The 23,198-nt window shown below is 40.2% G+C and overlaps 1 protein-coding gene across 1 annotated transcript; it reads right to left on the reverse strand.

Annotated features, from left to right (window-relative positions):
• Positions 1-337: 337 nt before the first annotated feature.
• On the reverse strand, positions 338-23,122 carry LOC141465858 (uncharacterized). Its single transcript, XM_074149530.1, has 8 exons — positions 23,026-23,122; positions 12,049-12,170; positions 10,807-10,945; positions 9,848-9,969; positions 7,992-8,102; positions 3,636-3,742; positions 2,176-2,266; positions 338-724 (listed from the first exon to the last, which is right to left on the reverse strand). The coding sequence occupies exons 1-8, from the start codon at positions 23,120-23,122 to the stop codon at positions 608-610; spliced, it is 906 nt and encodes a 301-aa protein (XP_074005631.1). The 3' UTR covers positions 338-607.
• Positions 23,123-23,198: the final 76 nt, after the last annotated feature.

Below are 23,198 nucleotides of genomic sequence, written 5' to 3' on the forward strand. Positions count from 1 at the left end.
TAGCCACCTTAAGGCCAACTGACTAAATGGAAGGACTTGCTTCTCACAACTGATGCCAGTAGATGCTCTGGTTATTGAGAAGATCCTGGAAAGAAAACCTACAAATTCCACAGAAGGAACATTAAAGATAATACTGCTAATAATAAATATTATTACTGATAATAATAAATGGTCTGTACCGAAACAAAACAGCAAACTCTAATGTACTGCAGCTTTTAAGTAACATTACGCTAAATGCATTCTTATCATTCACATTAACAATGATTCGCTATTCTTAGGTTTTATATATTTAGCAAAAATTAGCAGATCACAATGCTAGTGAACAAAAATTCCTTTTGCATCAGTATGTAGCCACTCTTTTTAATATTTCTGCAAAAATTAAACCATAAGGATATCTCCTAGTTAAAAGTCAATAGACTCTGTTGAGACAGAGTGTCTCCGTAAGAAAACCTGTTTCAAAAGACACTTTTTCATTATAAACTACAGATATGATTCAGATGAATCACAGTAAGAATTTTGACCTGATTTATTCACACAAATCAATCCAAATTCATTTTAGACCCAAAATATATGTTATTACAAGGATACTAGTAAATTTTTCCAGGTACTACAGAATCTTGTATAAATGTATTTGTTCAAGTGCTTCTCTGTCAACATCCTTTTCCATATACACATCATAATCGAGCTGCATCTCTTCGACCCATTGGTTGAGCTGAATATCTGTCTGAAACAATGAAAACAGACCCTTAAATTAGTACAATGTTGAGAAATGTAACAGGAGTTCCAAGGTCAGCACAACATTAAGAAGGCAAGATATAATAAGAGAGATTAGACATTCCAAATTATGCAGCAACAATAAATTCATTTCTGGAAATGCCATTTAACTTAAATAGGAGAGAATAAAGTTAACTGTTAAAAATTATCTCAGTCAATAGTCTAGATATTTTGCTAGCATGTTACAACTGCTTCTCTCTATGCATTTGTATAAGCTTCAGTGTCCTGATCAGAGGACAACACTCTGACAGAAGTGTTGAAGGAGCAGCCAACTGTACCATGGAAGAACGATAGGTACTTTCTTGTTTTACACCCAGAGAGTATTGTATTAAGGCTACTAAAGGCTTCTCAGCTGCTCTGTAACTTCTGCCTGCTCCAAGAAAAGGGCAAATGACACTATCACTGCTCCTGGGGCTGAGGATCTATTTCAACCATCAGCATACAGGCAACAAGCAATTCTGTTTCTCTAAAGCAGACTACTGAGGCGGGCAAGCCACTTTGTAAATAACTTTGTCAGGTATGATCAGTGTTTTGTTTCCTAACTAAAGGCAGCCCACATGATTTGTTTATGCATCATACACTTTAACAACTATAATCTATCGGTGACCTACGGCAGATGGACACAGAGCAGAGGCCGGTCCATCGGAAGTGGTTACTACTCAGGGAACAGCAGCACAGGGTGTTCAACATCTTTGGAAGTTGCAAGGTTGTCATGTTTGTTGCCAACCGCAATTTAAAGCTAAGTCACTGATCAAAGACGCCTGATGGCAATCACTTGGCTCGTTGGGAGACCACATCTCTCCCTAATCTGTACTTCTAACAGCTCATACTGCCATATTATGAGTCATTTTCTATGCTGACAACAGGTCAGAAGACACAGGTATCCTCAGGGATGGTCCTTCTTTAATACGTCCCCTTCTTCCACTGCCTTAAAAAACAGTTTGTCGTGTTTCAAGGCCATGTGTGAACATAAAGCTAAACAGAGAAAACATTTCAAGGTTTTGCCTTCAGAAGTTTATAAATATGTCTGTACTTCTGAGGTTCTGCCCCTCTACCTTGAAGAAGTCTGATAGAAACGGATAACAAAACTTACATCATAATATGGCTTTGATAATGTTTTGTGGGTTTTTTTTAACCTCACAGCTAAGGTATTGTTAATAATACACATGATAATACAATGATTCATTTCCATTTTACCGGTGGGGACAATCCAAGTACAGGAAGATGTGTTGGTGGTCAACCTGGAAATAGAATCGAGAGTCCTACATCTTTTAATCTATGCACAAAATTACATATCCTTCCTCATAGAAACACTCCCAAGCAGCTACCCCAAACTACAGAACTGCCACTTTCACAGAAAGTGACAAAATGTGTTGGCTAAAACCGGCTGAGGGAACTTACCTGGAGCTTTGAGAGTGATTCTTTAAGGCTTGGAACTGTCACTAATAAGGACCCTCTTTTCCTTACATTACAAGCAATAAATTCCCAAGCTCTGAAACATATTTAAAAGTAGGTCACCAATTTTTAGAAAAAAAACCCACATTTGATATAAAATGAATCTAACACTTTTAGAGTTTAGTGGCCAGAGGCAGACTAAGCTTAAAGACTTGCTATACGTGCTTATCAGTCACTATTAATATCTAAGTATCTTTGTATGAACAAAATCAAGCTTCGTATTAAAAATGGAGGAAATATATGGTCTTACAATGTTAGATTTTGTAACTTTTTAACTCTGATACATACATGCATGCCATTTTGTACTGTCAACATCTTCACTTTGGATTAGGATTAAACATTGACATTTCGTCCCTTTAAACTTTTGGTTTTGAAGAAAATCCAGTCTCTGAGCACCGTTTTATTAAGCTTAACAACAAGCTACTCTTTACATACATACTTTGCAGTCGTGACAAAATACTTAAGACATTAGCAATCACAGTATTTAAATATAGCCCCCAGCATTCCTTTTTTGCCGATTTTGCAAGTCCGATCATTTCTCACAGCACGGCAATTCAGACTAAAAAGAATTTAATTTCCAGCATTCTTCAAATGTCATTTGTCTTCATGGTACTAATGCAACATTAAACCACTATCCCTGAGTTCCTGAAGAATCAAATGAGTCATGTGCCTGGAAACAAATCTCCTGGTGATTTTAAACACCCACTACCCTTCACCCATCCACTCTGCCTCTCTGGTTGACATTACCACCTGGTATCAAGGACAGCAGGACAAGCCTTTAGCTGAAATTGCTCGCCAATGTCAGGCAATTGCCTGGGATGGTGGAGACAAAGGCACGCTTTCTTTTTGACTGCCTGTTCTAAAGGCACAGTAACTTTGAACGGTAAAGTTATTTAAGTTTTAAACCGATACTGCTGGATTAGCAAAAGCTCATCCGTGTCTCGTACCTGAAAGAGAAGAACCTTAGCCACACGTTTGTTTGCTACCACATCCTTATGAAGATATATTAGAAATATCTTTAATAACCACGTTTCGCAGTGCATCTGTATTAAAGCTCTGACATCCACAAGTCAGTGACCTGTCTTTTTTCTGAAGATTTAGCTTTATGCTGATATAATAATTTCAGATCATTTAACAGCAAGATACTATTTTAACAAATCAGTGCAAGGATTCAGGGCAAGGTTTGGGTAAACAAAGCAGCAGTGTTTAGTGGGTTTAACAACAAACAACTGCCGTAACACCTTAGCAGTTAAGTAAAACAATTAAGTGTAGGCAGTTTAAAACAATTTCCTTATGTAATTTATGTATGTGACTTCAAAAAGCACAACCTTAAGGTTTTCCATAACTCACAAGGTTACACACACATTGCCAAAGAAATAGATGACTTGTTTGGACACATAGCTTACCTGGCCTGTTCCTGTCTGTCAAGAAAATATTCAAAGACATTATTCATTACAACAACATCAGCTTTCTGAAGAAGTGAAGCCTCAGTACAGATGTCTGCGTGAATCACCTGAAGGAGAAAAATTTCACAAGGCATAAATTAATTTAAGAGACAAATACAGCCTTCAAGTAGCCATGAAGCCTGTCAACCTAATACAGCATCTGCTACCACCATTTTGAACCAGTGACAAAACTGGGTATTTCACTGGCTTCACAGTAGCTAAAACTGAAGTAAATAACCAGAATAGGCTTTATAAAATGAAAAAATAAAAATCAGATTTATCTCATCTAATTAAAATAGTCGATTCATTACGTTAAGTGAAATAAACTACACCTTTCGGTCTAAAACTGTGTGTGCTGTAAAAGAGGAGATGACGCATGTGATGGCTGCTACATTTCACTTACCTATATTTTATCACAAATGCTCATTGATTTCAGGAAAGGAGCTAAGCTGGCTAAAGCTTTTTTGAGGATATTAAATGGCATCTCACAGGCTCAGTGGGTTACTAAAGGATTATAGCTAGAAAAGACACTAAAGACCCAGGTTTGACAGCTGCATTCTCACGACATATATTGGGACTGGAAATGCTGGAAAGGCAGGATGCTCAGTGGCACTGGAGGACAGCAAGTGCTTTGCTTTACTAAACAACTGCCTCTCCAGTCATCACAGGAGCTGGTTTGATGTCATTTATCTTCACCCACCAAAAAGGATATTAGCACATCGTGTCACTTTCAAACAGGTGAGATTATAGTGACAGGAGAATACGGATGCTCATTAACACTCTGACAAGATGTGTTTGATTTCCTCTTAAACACGGAGAAATACATCACATCCTAAATCTGAGGGGAAACAAATTGGAACATCTTTTGAAGAGATAAGGGAAAGAAAGCGAATCTGAATATTACTTGCATTCCACAAATTTTTTTGAAAATGCATCCCTGTATGTTGGAAACGGACAGAAAATCTGAACAACTTCTTTTCTTTCCTGTGTGACCTACTACTAGGCTGTACTGGAAGTATACTAACCTGATGGATTCAACATTTCACATTTTGTCAAATCCTTTCAATATTGGACAGATGTAAAAAGGAATTCTTAATTCTGACAGAAAAGTATGGAAGATTAAAACATTTATCTGTTGAAAAACGTTTTGCCCACTTAACAATACATCAATACTTGTTGGAAGGGTAAATTATGTATTCCTCCTCCTAACAAACACACAAAGCATGCTGTTCTGATTGACAGAGGAAACAGATACTACCACCCCTGCAACTTGTAAGGGTTCAAGCGAAGAAAAGACGTCGAGTTGCCACAGTTTATGACGCTGGTTCATGCTACCAGAATGCATTATAGCAAGTGCAATTATAGCCAAATATTTCATTATCAGTAATAACAGAAGGAAAACTCTACAGTTCCTAAAAAAAAAGGCATCACAGCATTTCGTCTTTGAGAGCTATATTCCACGGGTTCTCTGCAAGTGCTCCAAATCAGTAAAACAAACAGCTTTATCTCCTTAAAGACATTACCATGCCAAATTGTTCACCACTGCCTGTAATAAGTGTAAAGGAAGCACTGTGTTCTTTCACCTTACCCAGGAAGGGCAGGTTAGTATTTGAAGGCTCTATCATATTGAGAAACAGGGACAGTTCAGTTGTCAGAATGACCGGTCAAATTCCTACTTTCACCTCTAGTGTGTGGACATCTGAACTATTTATCCACTAGTTCATGAAAGTTAGAGCTTTTTGGACCATTAAGATTGATGATGATTTATCTTAAAACAGTGCACTGTAAACTGTAGCAATACAGGAGCTGATTAAGAAGCTGTTCAAGCATTCAGGCAGCAGAGGAAGAAGACAGACCAGTCAGGCCACCAGCAGCAGTCCTAAGTACAGTAGGTCCTGGCTGTCAACTCATGTCCTCTGCATAAAGGCACCGCTAACTGTAGGTTAAAATGAAAGACCATAAACTGGGGTGGCAGAGGTATTATGTACAGAGGCTTGCCTGCTGCCCTGTTACACAGGCAACAGCCTCCTGCAGTGGGGCAGGACATACAGCTAGGGGCAAAACATGCCGCTGCTACATCTGCCAGAACTCACGTATTGGAACCCGGATCTACCTAGACTGTAAGAGGCATTTGGATCACTGTTCCTGAGGCTAAACAGACACTTTACTCTCTTCTTTTCAGGGGGAAAAAATAATAAATCCACAGAATTTCTGTACAAAACCCCTGAGCAGCAGTCCTTTAATCCAAACACGAGTGACTGGTGGACTGTTCCACCAGTGGACTTCTTACAACACAAGAAATCCTAATTAGCATACTTTCTTAATGCCCTACTAATGGCAGTCCTAGTATTTTAAGCCTCAATTCAGAAAGATGTAAGCAAACTACTGGGAAACTTTTGAACATGTGTTGATGTTTCCTTGACTTGAATAACACTTAAACCTTAACTTAAAATTAGCCTGCATTTACAGAGTAGGTGGCCGTGCTGCCTAAAGCGACCTAAGCACCCCATCCTCCCCAAACACACCCTCATTCCTACTGGTGAATGCTGGACCACATTAGCACGTGTGGCTGCACCATGAGCCAGAGCCAGGTATTGCTCCAGCCAAAACATCTTTTTGGCTCAATTCTTTTTCAGCTGGACCAGCTCCCTGACCCACCTGGCTGTGTGCTGGCACAAGAGAGGGGGCAGCAACTGATTTTAAAACAGCCCTGTTGCCCAATGGAACATGCACCAAGCCTTTCATGATTACAGGCAATTTCTGAATTGAGATCTCAAATTTCATAAGATCTGCTGAACTGTTTACTTTCCTCCCAGCATCCAAGTGTTTGCACAAATGGCAAAAGATGCTGAGCAACTTTCTACGTACTTTAACAAACCAAATGTAGAAAGAAACAAAAGGTTCACTCAGAGATTTAGTCACTAAAGATACAATTTCACCCTGCTGTCCTTTGGGAACGTACTCTAATAAAAATTCAGAATGCCCTGAAAAAACAATTGTTATTTAAGATGGGTCTCTTAAAAGTTTTTCAAATTTGCGTCATAAATTATCAGCAACTGGATTCTGACTATTTTTCAAGCTGGTATGTATCTCTCGAGAGGATCCTTTTGGGGGTGAAATAAAAAAATCTAAGATTGAAATGTTCAAAGCAGTGTGATAACACGAGTCACATGACTAAATTAGCATCTAATAAGACTCAAATAGCTAAGTCCCCGGGCACTGCTTTGAAAACATATTATCTTCTTATTTTTATGCTCTAAAATGACTACTTCAGCAGAATTACAAGGTGTGAAGAAAAAACAAAAAAGCTTGTAATAAAGAATATACAAGGCTGAAAAGCATGCATATAGATCTCCAGCTCCACTGAAGTAACTTGACAGAATTCCTAACTGCACTTTCAGTGTCATCACAATAAGGTGTTATGAACCCAAAACATATGCAAAAACCAAAGGTTATGGATAAACTGGCAGCAACCGGGACTGAACCGGGCAACCCAATGATACTACTTACCCTGTATTAAACATTTTATGTTTATTATTTCTTTCCAGTTTAAAATTGGTTATTTTAATTCCCAAGAAATTACTACACCCAGCAGTTTGTGTGACTCCATTCAAGAGCACATACATACAACACAGGACTGAAGTCAGTATTCTACCCAGCATATTCTACTTACCAACTTTTGCTGGTAACAAAATAACTGGTATTCCCCAGAAAGGAAAAAAAAATAAAAATGTTTCTAATTAAAATAGTAGTAGTTATTTCCATAATGGGACTAGGGAAAACGTTTCCATAATGATAGCACATTGTTTGAAACCCATTTTGTTTGTGGAAGGTACCTATGCACTGACATTCCAAGAAAGGAAATACCAATAGCCGTAAGTCCTTCAGATGTTCTTAGATGAAAATCTGCAAACCCTACAAACATCTTTCTGCTAAGGTTAATGAAATACAGACATTTAGTTTTGTTGTTCATGACAGAAACTCTTTATACACTCAGTTTCACGAGAGTTAATGGCGATAATGTCATTGACTTCACTGGGAGAAACAGCTAAGATATATCTGCTTTGCATAAGCCAGTAGGTAAGTCCATTCAGGAAAAAGGCTAAATGATTAAACACACGTTATCATATTTGATAATTTCCCTCTTCCTCTCTGCTACGAGATTTTTTTTTCCCCCTAATGCAAAGCCTTTGTTTAGGACCAAAACAAGCAAAAGCAGAAACTTCTCAGAATGCTGATTTGCCAGCCACTCACATAAACAGGATATCTAGTACACAGTGGTTAAAATTATATACGCTAAACTGTATATTTAGTTACCTTTATTCTGTCAATGAACTGGTATTTTGTAACCATCATTTCTTGCAACTGGCAAAAGTCTGCATTCATTTCTACTCCATACAGTTGGGATGCTGAGCTATAAAGATAACCCTACATTAGGAAAAGGAAATTTAGTAACTGTGATGCCTTTAAAACAAGTTCAGAAATTTCAATTAAAATGGAAAAAATAAAACATAGGTTAAGATTAAGAAAGCATTTTAAAACAGCAAGCTGAGAAATGGCTTTCAGTGCACGTGACGTTTTTCAGAGCTAAGCCCCTGATTTGGCAATTCCCACTTACATCTCACAAATTTTAATAAGAGATCCAAAATGACTCATCAAAATAATAAAAAGAAAAGGAAAGCTCCAACTTCACTTCAATTGCAAAAGAGATGAAAAATTGTCTAAGAAGGAAAAAAGCAGTATAAACCAAGTTACAAAAATAGTGTGAAAGGAAAAGACTCTGCAGGTTTTTGTTTCTTGGGAGAATGGAAGAAGAAAATAGCAAGAAAAAAAACAACAAACAAACTATGAGACATACACATAGTCAAAGTGAGTGAAAATGGAGGACAGTGTACCAGTATTATAATGGGATATTTTGGCACAGAGTCTTTGTCAGCACCTCTAAGTATTGTATTATTGCCATTTTCACAGGTGCTTCATACAGGTACATATGAAAAAAGATAAATTATCTCTTAATAATAAGCCCAAAATAATGGTTTGGTTTCGGACTGAGATTTTGGGAAGTTGTTGGAGATGTTAGGAAAAAAAAACGACAAATACTTAAGCCTAAAGAGTCCTAATGAAGACAGTGCGTTCAGTGCAATTGTCTCCACCGAACACCATAATTACACTTTGCCAACAATGGCAAAGGCAAACAAACAATGCTAAAGATACAGACTATCTGAGGTATCTATGTACTAAAACCTAATTATTAAAGTTTTCTGAAACCATTCAGCTGAGAGAGTAGAAAAGCAACCTGTGAAGGTGAAGTCACCTCTCCTCCAATCAATACAAGCCAAGAATATGACTAAAAAGGAGAAATCTTTTTTAAAAAGTTTTCCCTGCTTTATCTTGAGACTATCTTCTACTATAACAATACAAGCATTTAAGTACTTTAAAACAAATTCAGGCTAGCAGAAGTGTTACCATTTAAGGACCCAATGCTGCAAATATTTACAAATGGGAGTAACTTTCCTCATTTGAGTAGTCCCAAAATTAGATTATTCAGATGAGTAAAATAACATGCTCAAGCGTTTCCAAGATTGAGCCCTAAACAGCCATTGACTTTTGTAAGAAAGTTGTAATGTGTGTTTTGCATTGCTGTTGGCCATATGTTGCACCAGCCATGCCAAAAGCAATCAAAATTGCACTCAAGTTTCTCGATGAAGTATTTTATGTGCATTTTAAAATGCAGAGCAGGACAATATGTTTTTGGAGACAAATTAATATCAAAGTCTTCCTTTGTATAATTTAACAGTTTGTCAGCTTCATAAAGGAATTCAACATAACTAATCTATATATAGACATGGTCAAGACATAGAGGACAAACTTACTTACGAAGGAGAGAGAGAGCAGGAACTAGCGAAAGAGCAGCTTGTGTGACAGCAATATGCTACTCTGTTGGACAACAGACTTTTCCTCTCCAAAAGCAAGATCTTTTGTATTCCCTCTTGTGAGGAACAGAACAAGAACTTAAATGGCTAGTAAACAGCACCTTATACTGTTCAGAGAGTCAGACCAGAGGTGCCTCTCAGAACGACCCGTCCAAGATGGAGTAACGAGAGTAGGCAGTCAGAGAAGAGGGAAAACGTTTGCAACAGTAATAAAATATGAATTCCTGTGCTGGAAGTTACCGCAAATAGCACTGCACCAAGCCTGGAGCCAACGTCAACCACTACCTTTCCTGTCAGGTCAGGCAGTACATGGTGATAAAGAAACTTCAGTTCCATGAGGGAAAAGGAATGCGAAATAAACTCTGGGAAATAAGAACAGAACAAAGGTGTTGGGTGGGCAGTACTAGCTACCGTGTTATTAACCAATGAAATACTAATCTGAAGAGTTATCATCACTGAAAACCTGTATGGTTTCCTGCCTGAACTAGCGTTGGGGACCCTGGAAAACCAGGGTTTGCAGATTGGAGGTAGCCTGCCAAGGAGTCTGTCACGAGTCTGAGGATTCCTTCCCTTACATGGAGAATTTTGAAATCCTTCATGAAACTGAATTACCTTTTTCTGCACAGTGACACATATTAAAGAATACAAAGACCAGTAACTTGAAATCGTTTAAGTGAAAAAGGAAACATGGTACCTAAGGCTCAACACAATTAATGCCAAACTTTTTATTAAGAGCTTGAATTCCAACTCCAAGGTTTTAAGGAACGGAATGTTCTCCATATAAACCATTCCCCCTTCAATGCCTGTGCTATACTGGAAACAGCACTGATCTGTACCACACACAAGCGTTAGGACAGATGGGGCTTCCTAGGGCTTTTCAGCCTGAGAGGAGACTGAAGCTACTGCACGGACTCCTACAGTATTGTCTTCTCTTGCATCTTGCTTCTCAGTGGTATATAGCCCTGCCTCTTCCCTGGTCAGTTTTTGTGGGCAACTAGGGTCATGCATACACTGCAAATTAATTCAACTTACATGTATAGGAGTCTCCTTCCATTGGTTACGGGAAATCTGGCCTGTGCACTACACCAGTCTGGACAAAGTCCTCCACCAGCTCGATGTTGTGTTGTCCGGCTGAGTCACCGCACAAACCAGTTCAGTTAAACTGAATTTGTTTTTCATGTTTCCAAAAGAGCACTTACCTAAAGATGCAGTCTTGTATGAGCCACATTCTGTGCAATAGCTCCTACTCATTTTCCCCTCCTCACACAATGAATCAACAAAATCATCATCATAAAGGAATGCATCAACATGAATCATGGGCAGTGGATGCTGGTGTATCTGAGAAGAGGAACAAAGCCTAAGAAAGGCATAACCAAGTCTCTTATTTTCACTTACGTTGTTACACAGTTCATTGTCCCACCCTCCTACCTCTCCCAAAATCCCTGAGATCCAAGTTTTTCCCTACTCAAAAGTTACAAATCAAAATCAAACAACAGTAAACCTGCACGCAAACTGGATCAAAGTCCACTGAATAACCAGTAAGTGGAAGCTGACAAAGGAAAGCAAGCTGGTTTCAACAGTACGAGTAGGAGACCTGCTGTGAATTTTGTCTCCTTAGTGCTTGCCTGGCTATAAAGGAGGTACAGGGTAAAGGAAGCTTTTTCTCTGCCACTTTAATGATGAAAACGTAACTTAAATTTAGAAGAAGGGGCAATTTTGCTTTTCAACTTCAACTGTCTGAATATTTTCATCTTCATGCCTTATGCTTCAATCTAGAAACACCCCTGATTAACACGGGTGTCATTTTCAATCAAAAGCATACCAGTTGGGATGCTTGCCTTCTCATCATTTCAAGGGGTATAATCTTCATCCTCCTACTCCTCTTTCCTCCCTCTCCCAGGCTTGCTGCATGTGGCCAATCAACTTTTCCTGTTTAAGAGCCACACACTACTTTTCTGGGAAATGCATTAACTTTCCACCTATACTGACAGCTCAAGTAGAAAAGGTGCTCTCCCCTCCCACGGGACTCACAGCCCACCTCTTTCTGAGCCATCAGAATCTGAAAAGAGCTGGAAATCATTTCTGGGCTGCCCACATTATGGCAACAGCAAAACACTGGCCCTGTATTTCTATTTTCTTTAAGGGGGCTGTTAGAGTCTGTTATGGAGCTAGCATTAAAGAAACACTGTGACAGGTGCCATACCACACAGAATGAAAACTATGCCAAATAACTTATGATCAAAGTATTAAGAACTATGAAACAACTTTCTTGGGGTCACACAATGATGCAGCAACAGACCTGAGAACCAAACTGAGATTTCCTATACCTCAATCCAGTGTTCATTCTCTGTTATGAACTACAACTAAAACTAAAGTCAGCATAGTCAGTCCCCAAATAAATTATATGGTTCAGCAAAACGAGACCATAACAATTAGCTTACTTTCTGAACAGCTTGATGTTCCGAATTAAACATTGCCTCGATGGGTAAATGATTCCGCAAATCTTCAGCGATATTTTTGAGCACAACATCATTGTTACTCACCACAAGCTCATCAAAGTCATCTATAAATCAAGACAAACAAAAAACCCTGAACAATCATATGCAGATCATGTGGACTGAGTGATGACCAGTACAATACAGTTGTGAGACATAAACAATACCAGATGGATAAGGTTTTTATTTGAAATGCATTTTTCAGCCTTTGTTAGCTTTTCCAGCCAATGACAGATTTGGATTGTAATAACTTTGCCACTTAAAATAAACATAGCGCTTTTTTGAAATCTCAAATTATTTTCATATTTATAAACTTATAACTCACATATGATGGTCTGGGCTGCCACCAAAGTGATACTGTTTCAGCTTAAGATATAAAAACATCAAAGATGTTTTTGAACTATTGGAGAAATGACAAAACTCATAGTTGCCTGAATGCAGGCTTTTTTTTTTTTATACAAGTTTCTTTTTATACATACCATCTTTCTAATAAAGTGGTTTACAAAAAAATCAGGGATAATGCACAGTTCAACAGTTCAACTTACAATACATTTTACACACCTTAAAACTATCAAAATATTTCAAAGGTGAAAGAAAATAGGAATGGATGTAAAACAGTATGTTTTTGCAAAGCCACACTGTAAATTCTTGTTATTTTTCCAGCATATCGTTGCATTACTTTAACACTTTTATTTTTTTAAGACATCTAGAAAAAAAGATTGAGGGAACCTTGGGTAGTCACCAATCCTTTCTTCTTCAATGGCTGAATCAATAGTAAGTGTCACTACTGTATTAAATCTGTTCTATTAAAAAAGACCGTTAATGTTGGAGACTCCACAACCCCCCTTTTGAATAGAAATCTATTCAAGTGTTTGACTACACTTAGATTAGAAAGGAATACTTTTCTTAATAATTGATCTAGATTTCCTGTGCCACAATTTAAACTCGGTACTCTCTTTCCCACTTGCAATGGAAACAGAAAAGTTTGTGCTTCCCCTGTTTACAGCAACTTTTTACTTCTTTAAAGACTTATCATGTGTCCCATCAGTCTTCTTTTCTAGAAGAAACAAGATCCACTTATCCAACCTTTTCCTGCATTTTTTCTGTCCTAACTGACATTCAGCATGAGATCTGCTCTATGCCTGTGCTCTGTTCCTTTTCTGTTACATTTTCCTCAAATGGAGGACTAGATGAAATTCCTTTTTGTTTGGACATCTTACAGCTCGGAGGGCACTGAGCTGGTTCTAAACAAAGGTACATCTCAGGTCAAAACTACATACCTGCAAAAGAAACAAAAACCACACAACAAAAAATAACCACAAACCTAATCCTGAAAAATATACCAAACCCATTGATTCTTTTCTAAAAATAGTCATGTTTGTTGTCTCTTCCCTATCCCTTCTGGTTTGTTTCTTGTTCTCTTTAGACTGCTACTATATTGGGCAGGGAGTGTGTTTTTCAAATATATCACTCACCAAAAGAAGATCTGTCAGCTTTTAGAAGTGTTAAAAAACAGTTAACGTTTGTTAGCCTTGCTGTCCCAGGTGGGAAAATTAGTATAGACAAGCTTGATGGCAAAGAGGTTCAAAATAAATCTATTACGACATGCTACAAGTTTCTCTATGCTAATATACTTAATCTTTCCAGTGGAACACAGGCAATGCTAGAAACAGTCAGAGATTTTAAGGCTAGTATAAGAAACAGAGACCAGCTAAACTATTAACTATGAAATGCTTCTGAAATGCTTTTTAGGTAAGCGCTGTAGTGAGAAAAATATGATTAAAGAAACCCTCATTCATTAGTGCAAGACACCCTGTTCTTAGAGTGTATAGAATCATAGAACGGTTAGAGTTGGAAGGGACCTTAAAGATCATCGAGTTCCAACCTCCCTGCCGTGGGCAGGGACACCTCCCACTAGAGCAGGTTGCTCAAAGCCCCATCCAGCCTGGCCTTGAACACTTCCAGGGATGGGGCAATGTAAATTAAATGTAAATTAAAGGGTTCTTGCAACATGTCCCAAAACTGACTCCAACAGATAATCCCGAATCCCCCACAGCAAGCTTCAGAAACTTTAACATATATTTGGTTTATTATTTATTTAATGCATAGCCGTAACGCTCCAAGGCCCTGATGGGCACAATGCCATTGGCAGTTGTTGTATGACAGGAAGACAACTTGCTGTTCCAAAGAGCTCCCAGTTAAGAGAACCTCAGCTCCTACAGAGATGCAGCCTCTGCACTGAGGAACACAGGAGGGACAGGGGCGGCAGCTGCAACAGCAGCAGCAGGAACAACACAACAGGTGCAATGCAGCAGCTCCAGCTCATCAGCATTTTAATTTGAAACCTCTAATGAGCACCCATCTCCTGTTAATCTCATGGTCCATCCAGCAACTTGTAGATTTGTTATGAACATCCCAGAGGCAGTGAGTGACCTTTCTGATCAGCTCAGGGAAGATTTCTATGGATGTGACACAGCACAGAAGTAAACCCAGAGATTATGGGAAGAGAAGGTGGACAGATTTAGCTGTTGCTTAACTGGGACCATCAGCACCACGACAGGCCCTCAGAGTGCAAAGCAGCCAGAGTTTGCTGAGGTGGGTAACATCTGAAGAAGTGGGGAGAAAAACTGTGCTACAGACAGAATGAGAGGGTAGAAAGCTGATATTAGCAGCTGTACAGACCAGTGCCTGTGGGCAATAAGCCCCTACATCTGGCACATGCTTTAAAACAATACTATTACTATGCAAGAGAGCTCATCCAGCTGTTACACTGCCTGTTAAGAGTATCAAATTCATATATAGCATTTAATGAAATGCAGGAAGTGTTCATAGACCACCAGGCCAGCCACATCACACTGCAAATGCAGAACTTTGGCTCGCTTTCTCCCAGAGCTGGTGCGTCAATAGGATCTGCTCCCCCATGGCCTGGGTGACCTTTTCTGGCCAGCATTAGTGGTGCCCAGCCCTGCAGTAGAGAAATGGACACTTTCCATGGGAGACAGGTAGCACACCCATCTTCCTCAAATCCAGAATACCCCTTCCCTGCCTTGACTCTCATTTGTACACCACTTGTCACAACACTGACCATCTCACATGGGGCCCTCTGAGCTTTTCTGATGAAACCAAGTACGACACAGAAGAGCTCTTGTGGATGCTCTGCATGAAACAGGTCCTAAGGAAAATCTTACAAAACGTACGCTGCTCAAACGAAAACACTGATATTGAAAAATAAATGACAAATGAAAATGCTCCTTCCCAACTACCAGTTAATACTGTAAAGCATAAGCATGCAGGAACAGAAAAAGAGAAGGAGGTTTGAACAGACTCCTTCCGAGGGGACAGCAGAAGCTGTGGAAGCGACGCTCTGCGCCTGCGTGTAGCCTGGGACTGAACTCAGACGCTGAGAGTCGCCTCATTCCTGTGAAAGCAAGAAACAGTAACAGCCAACACAATAACTCATTTACTTTTGCAGTATGTAAATATTTATAGATTGCCATCAAGTATGGAACACAGGTGCCAAATATGAAAATACGCATTTCTGCCTCAGACCCGTGCAGTTTTATCAACTCCACCCTTGTGTTTAACAAATTGCTCGCTCTTGAGAATCTCAGTATCACCTTACAAAGGATCTTCAAAGAAGAAACAAAAATAGAAAACTATTTTTGATACCATTTCAGTCCCTGTTATATATATAAAATGGAGAGTGTGCAAGCCAACCCCTGTGTTCATTGAACAGACAACTAACCAGGAAAGAACCCTACAGTTCATGAAATACTGCAAGATGAATCACAATCATTTGTTTATGGAGGAAGTCTGAGTGCACAGTGTTTGTATTTTACTTCAAAAACCGGTTTCACCGGATCTACTGAACATGCATTTATAAAATTTAATTAACACATTGCAAAAAGCGTAATTAACACCCTGGTGCTCCTCAGCCTTTCTACGGCAAATGTAACACAAACTAAGAAAACACCACAAAGCCTCACACCAGACAGAGAGCACCGCTACACCAACATCTAAACATCCTGACACTGCGAAATACATGACTGAAGACAAGCAATGTATGATTTCCAAATTACAACAGAAGATTACATGTCACATGGAAAGAAGAGGATTTAGCAAAGGCAACCATAACAGCAAGCATCTTACACTTTTCTAGACATATATTCAGACTCACAGAAGTAAAAAGCAAATATTAACATCAATATTAGTTAATACAAGGTTAATTTCATCATTCAGTGTGTTTTAATGATACCAAACAAACAGGTCAAGGAGGAAGTAATGTTTTAGAGATATGAAACTATCTCCTTTTTTGGCTAAACAATTTGAGATGCTATCTGTGACCTCAGTATACCAACTTCTTCAGGAACTCTAAATACTATTTCCATCCTTACTTAGCTATTGGTAGAAAGTAACCAGTTTTTTTCCAACAGAAACATAACCAGAGCTTATTTTATTAGTTCTTTAAGTCTTTTACATTCATAAACTGAAAGAGGCTTCAAAGTTAAATTTTAAACAAGGTTAGTCACATACCTATTTTACAATCACTAGTTTTCCCCACCATTATGAAGTTTCAGTGTCTTAACTCAGAAGTATTTAATATTCTTGAGACCTCTCTCGCAACAGTACCATTTGTCACAACAAAGGAAATTAATGCCAATTCCCAAAGTTGGTCATTCATAAAATTACAGGTAACATCCCAACAGAGAAGTGGAAAAGATTTTTGGTATGGCATAATTTTAACAAAGAAATGCATTACAGTTAATGTGGTTCTGCAATGCTCTTCTGAAAGGATATTTTACTTGGATAAATCACTTCTAACAATTTGGATAGGAAGCCTTGTACTAAATTGCTTTTTCATACACACAAAAAAAATACATACTATACTTGTTACATTGCAGAAACCCACGTTTTCATCCTTTCAAAGAGACTCATTCCATTCCAGTTCCACCTGCAGTGACAGTAGTACTGAAAAGAAGCATTAAAGACCACTTCCTGTAAAAGAGTTTTTTCTTATACTATTTACTATTCTTGTCTTGTGAAAATCATCATCTGATAATTTTAACTACCAGGTCTGGGAACACAATAATACATAATTGAATACATAACAGAAATATATAATGCATAATAGAAAAAAGCTGGACAAACTTGGTCTGTTCCTAAGTTTCTTCTCCGTACACAGAACACGGTACAAAAGCAGCACGTCTACCATGGTCCAGTTAAGTTAATTTCGTCAGATCCCCCTCCCTCGCTGCCTGTTAAAGGCCCGAACTTGCAGCACTGACCGCCCTCAACTTTGAAGTCACAAGACTAAATCCTACACCAATCTCTTAAAAAGCTAGTTTGCTCCCAGTACAAGTGAATCCACAAGAAAAAAATTAATTTGTACTTAATTATGTTTTTTACCCTTAGAGGATTTGCAGCGGTTTATTATTCAATGGTTGTTTTGAGTAATACATCACTGTATGAACAATTGGCACTTCAGACCAGTACATCTCTTTGAATTCTTAGCTTTATATTTAAATGTTTCTAATGAAATGCATAGAATGGAAAAAAAATTGTAAGATCGTTTTATTTTACTATTACACACCTGAAAAAAAAAATGTAAAAGCTAGTATTAGAACAGTCAGTTTTAGCCCTGCTGAAAAAATTATTTTTTTAATCTTAAACCCCGCAACAGTACATGAAAAAACAAAAAAAAGTCTTTATATCACCTTATCTGTGCTTCATCACTGACATGAACTAAGAAACAGGCTTTTGTAATCTACATTAAAGCTCTAAGTACGGCAAAAGCGTTCAGCAGTTGCCAGTAAATCGAGAGGTTTGGTGACTTCAACTTCAAACTTGAAATTAGGATTCTTGTATTTACTTCCTCCGATTCCTTTGTTCATGTATAGAGATAGCTTGATCAATTCTGCTTTCACTGCTTACCCGCTCTGGCACCCATTCTTAACAAATGCATCCTCTCCTGCTACTGAAAATTCTTAAGAGTTAGGGCAGTGGAGGAGGGTGAGGGAATATGCCCTATATAAATGCACACATTTCTATAGAAGCTATACATCAAATGCTGGGACCCAACTGGGAGGGGATCTTCAGGGGGGTTTCCCCAAGTGGTTTGAATTAGCTCTTGGGCTTCACCCAAGTTTTCTTAGCCAGAACTTCTGGAACCATGGTTATTGCAGAAGGATATTAAAGCATTAATCATCCTATTATAAAAAAGTTCAGTTAAGACACCAAAGGTTCCTGTTATTCTTTCCAACTCTTATTATTTCATTTTCTTTGAGATCTAAGACTAACTAAAACGAAAAGCAGGAATGCAAGTCACCGTGAAATGACGTACATTTCACTGCAGTGTGTGGGAAGAGCTGGCTGGTTGCGAAACAGCAAAGCAGTGTTGCTAAGCAGCTGCCTTAAAACAGTAACGTCTTCTTCCATCATACGTAAAGATTTGGAATTTCTAAAATTCGCAATACCCAAAAAAAAAAAGCATGACTGTTTTTTTTATTCATACAAAGAAGAAAATTAATAGCATCTTGCATACTTACATTCCCGTAATTGCTAAGGAAGATTAGTCAGAAATCATTAGAGTGAGAAGCTGTTCAATGTTCACTCAGTTCCACATACTTAAGAGTCTTTACTTTAGATAAGATAACTTGCTTCACTATAAAGTAATTTGGCTCTTCCATGGAAAAGTTTCTCAGTAGCATTCTGTGCATAGAGCATGCGAGTCAGAAAACACCAACCAAGTTAAATTAATAAATAAGGCTGTCTTTGCAACAACACTAATCCTAAAGGGCAGCCACTTTATGCAGGGTTTAATCTAAGGCTGCATGTACACTTGAGAGAGAAGCATGAGGGCCTATAGCTAACAGTGGAATCATGCCCAGTCCTCCTCAGCTGGAACTACAAGCTCAACATCTTGACAGAAACAGGAATAGGATGGCAGTAGGTGGTGGGGTGGAAACCCACACACCACAGAAAAACAACTTGTCTGTGAGGATGCCATTTTTGTTTCCATTTATCCTATCCTTGTTTGCTTAAAGAGTTTTTTTTCATTCAGAATATTATCTACCCATCCCTACAACTTTTTTTTCTTTTGCTCATCAGAGGCTTGTTTCTTTCCTACTGGTATTGCACTACTATCCTACTAGTTTCTTTCCTACTAATATTTCTTCCATAGTATTGCAAAGACTAGGCTTTTATTTGTGTGTGCTACAGGGATCTAGTAACTTTTTTAGCATCTCCTGTAACACTGTTTTCTCTCTGTGCAGACAGAACCCCAAATTCCTTGGCAGTATTCAGGGTGCAGCAGCAGAACCTTAGGTACCAGCTCCTCACTATCCTCTGTCCAACCAGTATTAGTTACTACAGCATTATCTAGGTGTTACAATGGGCAGTATAATTACTCAAATGCAACATTCTGAGGGGAAAACCAACATAGTAAAAGTTCCTGTCAGTATGCAGCTACAGAAACAGCTCAGAGAAACAGTACAAAGAAGTGTCATCAAGAGTGTTGTGTTCGGGACATCACCCAAAATATTTGCAACTCCAGGGAAATTGCAAAAAGGGTAAAGGAATGTGACCTGCTGTACAAATGCCTCTGCTTACTTATTGTTCAATGCTGCAGGAAAAGAAAACTAGTGTAAGAAAGAGATATCTCTCTTTTAGTCCAGTCCTGTACTTGGCTCAGGGTGGAGAAAAAGAAAACTGGAGATAAACCAGAAGGACACAGCCATTCAGAAAAAGGAGAGTGGAAAAACATGAACAGGTTAATGGCCCGAAGAGGCAATCAAAGATGTCTTAATCAGGTAACAATGAAAAGTTCTTACAGATAGGTACAAAGCTTTCTAATTCTCTCTCCTCTGCCATACAGCTACATGTACACATATATGTACGTTAGAGAGGGAGACTGCAGCACCTCAAGAAAGCACAAAAATCAGGCAAACATTAATACTTTAACTTAAAACATCATAATCAACAGATTCAGAAACTGGTAACTTCTACAAGCAGTAGCATGAGACCAAATTCTACAGGCTCTAAATTTCTCCGCAAATGTGGCAATCTGGGAAATAAAATTAGCCTAAATCACACATGTCCCAAATGACAAATCTGGGAACAAAAGAGTTACCTATAGCTTTATACTGCACCAAGACTTGGCAAAATACAATCACAAACTGTAAGGAAATGCCAAAGACCCAGATGCCCAAAGCACAACTTCTGTCCTCTGATCTGTAGCATATGAGCTAAAAAGCCACTGAATGGCAACTACAAAGCTAATTATGTTAGTTTTAAGATGATGTACATAGTGAAGCAGCAGCAATCAGCATTGACGAACACAATATAAAAATAGTAGGACGCAGATTGCTCAGATGTACCAAGCACAAAACAGTTCAAAATTTGGAACCTGATCTACACTTTAGTTTGCATCTTAACTACAAAGAGTTAACACGAAGCAAGAAAATATATTTCGTTTCACTGAAAGACCTATGCATGGCTCTAGATCGTTAAAATTCAGAGAAAAATATCTGAAAGATCATAATCTAATAAAGGCTAGGAACCATAGTGTACTTGTCTTTCACAGAAACTATCCATCTATGAGAATTTTTGGAAGCTGCAGCATAAAAAGAAAAATTTTAAGTTATTCATTGACAGAGGATTTTTGCAAGTCTACATAAACTATGCCACTGGCTAAAAATTCCTATGGTAGAGGTAAAGCACGGTCACAGAATCAAAGTGGAGAAAACAGTAAGTAGGTGTTTTCTAACTGAAACACTTAAGCATTTTCAAGTTTTACTAGTAAGTTCCCATGTGCATTACTGGACTTGTGAAGGAGTCAGTAAGCTGAGAAAGCCATATATGCACACCACACAAACTAACATAGTGTAGAAGGAGCTGTAATGATTTACGTTAAGTGAACAAGCACTATGAATGATTGCATATGAAATTCAATGAGATTTTTAAATTAGAGCATATTGGATGGAAGAAAACCACTTCTAAGAAGATTATTTACAGTAACCCAAGCACCGTTTAGCAAGCAGAGCACGCTACTGCATCCAGACAAGGACTCAAAAAGGAAGGGATGAAATATTGCTTATAGCAGATCGCTCTATCATTACATCTATACACACATGTGTATCTACACGTGTACATACATACACACAGTGAAAATAAGAATGCTTAGTTACAATTAACACTAACTACATCCATCGAACTTCAGCCTCCAAGCCTTGGGGAGTCCCATCTCTGCTCTAATTGTAAAGGCTGACTCGCAGATGCTCTGAAACATCTGGTGATGTCTTTCCTAGTGAAAAATCCGTTGGGGCGGGAAGGCTGCGTGCCCACCGAGGAGGGCAAGCCTGCGTTCCCAGCTGGTTCCTTTCCTGCAATGCCAGCAGAGGGCCTGCTCAGCCAGAGAAGGATCTTTCCTGCCTCTCTCCATCTGAGTGGCCATGGGAGCTGCAAACCACAGAGACACCATGAGTCTGCAGTTCTAAGTACCTGGACAGCTGGACAACTCCTAGGTGTCATGGCCTCTGTGCAAGTCCCTATGTGTTTGCTTACGAAGATGTTTCCACCCTAAAGTGGAGATGCTAGAGCAAAAGACCTGAATGAGAATAACCCTGGAACAACAGGGCATGAGCTGGGGAAGTAATGTATTGTATGACAATTTTTTCCCACCCAATGCACGATCATCAGGCAGTGGGTTTACCCTCTCAGCAGGCAATGATTAATAAACAGGACACACATTTACTGGCTGCTTGAAACTGGACCAAAGTATTTGGAGGGTCTTCCAAGATTCATATCTGCAATAGCCAAATGCAAATATACCCACAGACCAAGCAGCGTTTAGTCAGTTTATTCAGAATGGCACTATGTGCCCACAGCTTTAGTGCACTGCCTGTGTTCAGAGTCTCCGTGTTATCTTTTTGGTCAGTTGCAAATTAACAGCTTGTGCACTGACCCACATTTCCTTTCTTCATTTGTCATGAGACGCTTGATTGCATGTTGATGAAATTATACCGAGGCACAAACAAGAAAGTAAACAGAAAGTGATGTTAAGGTAAGACGGCACTAAGTGGGGAAAGCAGTGTTTGCAAATTAGCTCAAACCACTACTTTCTATGATGATGTGTGAAGTTGTACAAGACAAGACTAACACCTAAAAATCCGGAGAGATGCCAGGAGCAGAGTGCCTCCGTGCGACCTCCAACGTTCCACGCTGGAGAGTTTAAGAGGTTACCCCCCTCCCGTCTGTCCTGCTCTTCTGCCGGGAGCGCCGGTCTGGAGCACAGCCGGCAGAAACACCTGTACCTCAGCCTGTACCTCTGCCGCGAAATTCGCAACCCTTGGCGCGCCATCAGCTCCGGTTCAGGCCGACGCGACAGCCCGCCGGCTGCGGCGGCCGGGAAACGGACAGCTTCAGCCACGGCAAACCCTGCTCGGAGTCGGGGAGAGCGGGCGGCATCAGGCGGGCTGCCCTGCCTCCCCGACACCGCAACCCACGCCGGCTGCGCCGCCGGCTCCCCCGCGCCCGGGCAGCCCCCCTCGCCCCGGCCAAGCGGCTCCGTAATGGCCGGCCTCGGGCAGGGGGGCTGCCGGCCGGTACCCGCCTCGGCGGGCCCTGTCAGCCTTCGTGCCACCGGCAGAGCCAAACGCCGGCGCGGAGAGCGGAGCGCCCAAGCCCGGACACGGCTCCCCTCAGCCCGAGGACGTCCCGCCATATCCCCCCGCCACCTCGCAGGCCCGCCGCTGGCCCGGCACCGGAGGGGGGCAGCCAGGCCGCAGCGCCGAGGGCGGCTCGCCCAGCCCGGGGCACGGCTCGGGCCCTCTGCCCCCACTGGGCCTCCTCCCGCCATCGGGGCCTGCCCGCGGGACCCCGCCAGCTGCCGGACGGCGGCACCGAGCCGGGCCGGGCCGCGCTTACTGGTGTTGCGCATCCAGTGCAGCAGGCGGGGCAGGTCGGCGGCGCACGTGCCCCGCACGGCGGCCAGCACCGCCCGCCGCGCCGCCTCCAGCTCCATCGCGCCGCCGCCGCAGGGGGGCGCCTTCCGCCTTCCTTCCGCCGCCTGAGGGGCGGCCGCCAGTGCGCATGCGGGA

This window comes from Numenius arquata, chromosome 6 (genome assembly GCF_964106895.1).
Source record: "Numenius arquata chromosome 6, bNumArq3.hap1.1, whole genome shotgun sequence".
Classification (NCBI taxonomy): Eukaryota; Metazoa; Chordata; class Aves; order Charadriiformes; family Scolopacidae; genus Numenius; species Numenius arquata.

Coding starts and splice junctions, on each gene's coding strand:
- LOC141465858 (XM_074149530.1), bottom strand. CDS start 23,122: ATGGAGCTGGAGGCGGCGCGGCGGGCGGTGCTGGCCGCCGTGCGGGGC. Junction 10,946..12,048: donor AACATCAAGCTGTTCAGAAA/GTAAGCTAATTG, acceptor TCCTCTTCTCAG/ATACACCAGCATCCACTGCC. Junction 3,743..7,991: donor AGTTCATTGACAGAATAAAG/GTAACTAAATAT, acceptor TTTCTCCTTCAG/GTGATTCACGCAGACATCTG.